Raw genomic sequence first — 5,424 nt, forward strand, 5'->3', positions numbered from 1 at the left:
AAGATCAGGGGAAGGGTTCTGTAATGCAGCAAAGTGCTGGGACTGGACAAAAATGTCAGGACTTTGGCAGAGTCAGCTCTCAAAGAGCCCTGGAGCTCAGGCAGGAAGACCCTATGTAAATGAAACCCACAGACAATCCTCATATTGTTTGCTCCTCCTTGCCATCTTCCTTCTTTAGGCATGCTTTTAGTACCTTGGCCACAGGGCCCTTCTTTTTGTTACCTGAAAATCATTATAGAATCCCAAGAAGAGAAAGGAACTAAGAGACAAAAGGTCTGCCTCAAGTTGGGAAGAGTGGGAACAGTCTGGGCCTAGATGAATTCAGATGAGGGAACTAGTGCTAGTCCTGTCACTTATTAGATATATGATCTTGGGCAAATTGCTAAGTGCTAGGAGTCTTACTTAGGTTCTTCATCTATAAAGTGGGTTTGATAAATCCTGATTTACAGAACTGCTGGTATGTATGTAATGTAAGTAAACCATCTGGCACAGTGTCTGACACTGATTAGATCTTTAAGGAATAGCAGTAATTTCTAACATGATTTTGGCCCCAGCCTCTATCATTCACTTGCATTTGTTTGTGTGTGTGTGGTGTGTGTGTGGTAAAATGTGTTCTATGGTATGACAGACCAGAGAATATGTAGCACTCTAGGACACAAGACACCAAGAGAACCAAAAATGCAGCTTTGAAAATAAAACTCAGTAAATTTTCTGTTAGTGGATATATTATTTAATGTGGATATGAGGAAGTCTTCTCCAGCTGAATGCAATTCAAAACTCCTAGAATTTGAGTCAAGGACTAACTCCTTTCCTCTATCTTAGCTGCTCTTCCATAAAACACATTATTTTCATGCATATCACCCCCCACCAAATATCTAGCCCTTGCTTAGTTGGCCAAGTTACACTCAAGATAACTTAATTAAAACACCTTTTCAATGGAGTGGGCTCTGGCATTCCCATGGCAGGGAAAAAGTGCCAGCCTTTGGGCGCCACTTCAAAGAAAGATTATCCTAATCCTCGCAGACAATGTGTATACAGCGCTAAGTTTGTCCACTGTGTTCAGTGGCATGGGGACAAGAATACAGGACACTGTCCACACCTGCTCCAGGTGGTTTATTCATGATCCCAAAGGATCTTCTGAGCAGTTTTCCATTCTAGGCTTTTCTCTCACCTATAAAACATACTTATGAGAATAAACGAGCCAGGGAGTTGGAGCTCTCATTTATTAAGATTTAATTTGCCTACATTCTTTAATTAGCCAAGCAAATTCAGGTATATATCTTTAATTTTACAAAACAGCAGACTAAAAGAGATGCAGGAATCCTAGGATAACCATCTTGTACATTCTTTCCTCTATTTCTTGATCCCATCTACTTTATTGCTGAGCACTTTTACATTTCTCAAGAAATTCCTATTCCAATGCCATGTTATCCTGCTCCAGATCACAATATGAGATGAAAGGTTCCCCAATTTCTTTTATAGAACAGCAAAATTCTTATCCTTAAGCCTGTTAAACAGCAATAAATACATAACTAATATCATTTGTGAACCTATACTCTGAAGCTAATAAATCTTTTAAGAGAAAGAACATTTGAAACATACCAAAAAAAAAAAAAAGAAAAAATCTGCAATTCAGCTCTCCACTACTTGGAATCTTGATTGCCCTCTTCAAACACAGAGTGTCCTCAGAGTTCACTCAGGACAGGACATGACACTAGAACTGGCTGTGTCAGTAGTACCATTGCTGTTGGCAACTCTGGTATCAGCTCGCTCTTTCTCATCTCTCAAAGCTTCCTCATACCAGATTGGGAAGGAAGTTGGGTCAGTCCCAATGGCTTTGGTGAAAAACTTCAAGACTTTCATCTTTGTGGTTTCAGCATGGGCCCTGGGACCCCACAGGAACTCGTAGCAAGCAGGATCGCTGTTGGGCACCTGCCGGTACTCCAGGTACTTTTCCTGCACTAAATCTTTGGTGATGAGCTTCCTCGGCTCTCCATAGATGAAATCTTTCTTCTCAGCATATACTCCAATCATATTCAGTACTTCCCAGATTTTTTCTTCAGGGGCACGATTGCCCTCCATGAAAATTATGCCCAGGACAAGTATCAGGAGGCCGGTCTTGGGCATGCCTTGGACATCACTCAGCATCCCATCGTAGGTGAGGTCTAGTGTTCTGACGAGCACGTAGGAATGGTTGGTGGGGTCCACTTCCTTCACTTCAATGCCAAAGACAACTTCCATGCACTGACAGACTTTCTTGAAGACCACAGGGAAGTGGTCCCTGTGCTCTTTGAGGATGCTTTTCAGCATTTCTGCCTTCGTGATGGGCTCCTTTGTCATATACTTTTCAGTCAGGAACTGCACCAATTCAGCCACCTTCTTGTGTAGCACATCAGTGAGCAAGGACTCGGGGTGTGCTGGAGGCTGTGGGGTGCTGGGCCCCTCCTCTTCTTGGCTTCTGGAACTCTCATCAGATTGACTCGATGGAGTGGCTATTATGGCAGTGGGGGAGGAGCAGGCTCTCTGGGAACTCTGGGGAACACTTGGTGTTCCAGCAGCAGGCACCGCCTCTGGGGTGCCCTGGACCAAAGGAGAGAGAGAGGAGGTGGCAGATTCTTCCTCAGTTATAGGAACCTGTGCACCCATCAGGTCTGGAGCCTCATTTTGGGCCTGAAGGCTTAGTTCAAGCTTGTTGCACTCGCTCTTCAGACTATGAGGCATGATGACTTGTATTGGGGGCAGCAGGCAGGAGTGTGAGCAGGAGGTGGGTGATGGGGGCTAATGGCCTGAGGGAGAGAGGAAGAGTATGAGACAAAACTCTCAGAACAGGAGCTCACATTCTTGAGACCAACAGGAAGTACTGAGGGGATATCATATTTGGCCACACTTGCCCAGGACCTCCCTGGGGTGGCAGAGAGGGCTGGATGAACTCTGTGGGGATCCCTCTCTCCTGGAATAGGGGGATCATCTCAGTCCTTACCTTGATGCCTGGCAGGGCCTGGGACTCTTCCTTCTGTTGACTTGAGATCATTCTCTTTAAACCAGGGCCTTACTTCCCTGAGACAGCAGTGGAGATGAGGGAGTGCTAGATTTAACCACCATGCCCTAGGTCCTATCATGGTTGATAGAAAGAGCTGGGTCCCATCTGTTCTTCAGTAGAAGTTCACCCATTCCTCCAACCACAAATTAATTCCTGGCCGAGCCTTAGACTCACCCTTCTGTTAAATGGAGTCCAGACCTTTGAAACCAACAGGTGGGAGGGAGGGCACACCAAATCCTGACACTGTGCAGCAGGGCCTCTCATGGCTTTTCAGGGCAGGGAAGGGAAGGAACCTTATCTCTCTAAGGGCTGAGGAGGGAACGGCCCTCAATCTTTGTTCAGGGTCCTCACTTTACTCACAGAGCCTGTGGCTCCTTCCTGGGCTAACCTGATGTGACTACCTCTGCTGATGTGAAGTTATGGAGTCAGACCAAAATTTTCACCACCTGAAGACCAATGACATAAAAGTGAAGAGAGGCCATATCCAGCCATCCTGCCCAAGATCTCCCAAGTCAGACAGTGGGGACTGGATCCAATATGCTCTGGGGTGGTAGGTACACTTAGTCATCTCTTAGGTACTCACCTCAAAGTCCAGCAGGGGCTGGGACTCCTTCTTCCAATTACCAGAGGGTGGGCCTTTTAGACCAAGGCCTGTAACTTCCTGAGGCCCCTGATCTGTAAATGGGGTGGAAGAAAGGTGGATGTTCAGCCTGACGGTATTTCCTAGGGTCCCCAGGGCTGACAGAGGGATCAGGGTAAATTTCTGCAAAGATGCCTCTGGGTTCTGTGGTGGGGCATATCCACAGTCCTTTGTGAGGAATTAATATTTACCCTCTCCCTTCTGCAGACCTGGGAATGCTGCCCTCAGGCCAATGCTCCCATCTCCCGGATATCATCCACAAGGAAGTACAGAGCATTGCGGGAGGCATCTCTACCTAACTGCCCTGCCCTGGGCCTCCAAAGGCTGACCGCAAGGATGTGTCCGTGGGGTTGTTTTCTGTCTGATGGGAGGTCCCCTCTGCCCTCCATAAGGGTCCTCACCTTAATGCCTGGCAGAGCCTGGGGCACTTCTCTCTGACGACTTGAGTCCGTGACCTGAGTCGGTACTGCTCAGAAAAAGCCGCGCGTCTCTCACACCCTCAAGATGGAGGTCCGGATACAAAACAACTGAGGCTCTGCCTGGGAATTTCCAGGGTAGAGAACAGGGGCAAGATGGGGGCTAGGGCACCTTCTCTTTGCGGTTTGAGCTCCTTTCCTTCAGTCTTATATTAGTGTCCTCACCTTAAAGGCTGGCAAGTCCTCAGTCTCCTCCCTTGGTCTCCTCCCTCCTGCTGACCCTAGTACAGCTTCCTCAGAGGAAACCTTGCCTCCCACAGACTCGCAAGGCAAAAGTCAGGATACAACACATGTGAGTATTCTGCCACACAGTTCTCAGAGCTCAAAGCAGGGCCAGAGTGGGGAGTGGGATGTATCCCACTGTATTTGGAATGGGACAACTCTTCAGCCTTGTCTTGACTTCTACTGCCTGAACCCCTCCGGCAACCTGAAACTCACCCCTCACATCAAGACCCTTACCTTACCAAGACCACCAAGATAGGAGTGAGACAGGTCCTTAGCCTGACAGAGCTGCATAGAGTCTACCAGACTGACACCAAAGGCAAGGTAGGTTTCTGTGTGGCTCCCTATGTGTTCTGGGGTGGGGGTTACCCTCAGTCCTCCACAGGGTATTCATATTTTCTCCAGACAGGGCCTGCACCCTCTGCCTTCACAAGGCCCATGTCTCTTCGAGATGCACATCACGGAAATACAGAGGATGTAGGTGGTGGCACCTCTTCTTGACATTCCTGCCTAAGGCCTCCTAGGCATTTCTGTGGGACACCTCTGTTTGGTGTGGGTGACTAATTCAGCCCTCTATAAAGGTTCTTGTTTTGATATCTGGCAGTGCCTAGGATTCCTTCCTCTGCTGACCTGAGTCTTGCTATATCAGATGAAAACCATCACCTCCCTGAAAATGTTCCCCTCTCCCGGTGGAAGTCAGGGTCTGCCACATCTGGCCATTGTGCCCCAAAGTCTCCCAAAGCTAATAGCTAGAGTAGAGTGGGCCTGGGACCAGTCTCTTCTGTGGTAGGAGTTCTTAGTTCTTCCTCAGGATCATCACTTTGACTCCAGGCATTGAGTTGGCCTTCTCCCTCTGCAGACCTGAGTCCATCCAGCTCAAGCCAACAGTTGGAAGACAGCAGCCCAAGCTTGTCATCTTGGCACATGCAGGTAAGGCAATAATTCTGTAAATTATTTGAGAACAATGGACATATTTCCAATATTTTGGGTCTCTCAGGAAAGTTTTATAGTTGCCTCTATAAAGATCTTGAACATTTTTGTGAAGC

At 47.5% G+C, this 5,424-nt stretch overlaps 1 protein-coding gene across 1 annotated transcript; it reads right to left on the minus strand.

Moving 5' to 3' along the window:
- Positions 1-1,692: 1,692 nt before the first annotated feature.
- Positions 1,693-4,353, minus strand: LOC120612975 (putative MAGE domain-containing protein MAGEA13P). The gene is made up of 3 exons (XM_039875695.1): positions 4,082-4,353; positions 3,624-3,715; positions 1,693-2,786 (listed from the first exon to the last, which is right to left on the minus strand). The coding sequence occupies exon 3, from the start codon at positions 2,719-2,721 to the stop codon at positions 1,693-1,695; it is 1,029 nt and encodes a 342-aa protein (XP_039731629.1). The 5' UTR covers positions 2,722-2,786; positions 3,624-3,715; positions 4,082-4,353.
- Between the last annotated feature and the right edge of the window lie 1,071 nt (positions 4,354-5,424).

This window comes from Pteropus medius, unplaced genomic scaffold (genome assembly GCF_902729225.1).
Source record: "Pteropus medius unplaced genomic scaffold, Ma_sr-lr_union100, whole genome shotgun sequence".
NCBI lineage: Eukaryota > Metazoa > Chordata > Mammalia > Chiroptera > Pteropodidae > Pteropus > Pteropus medius.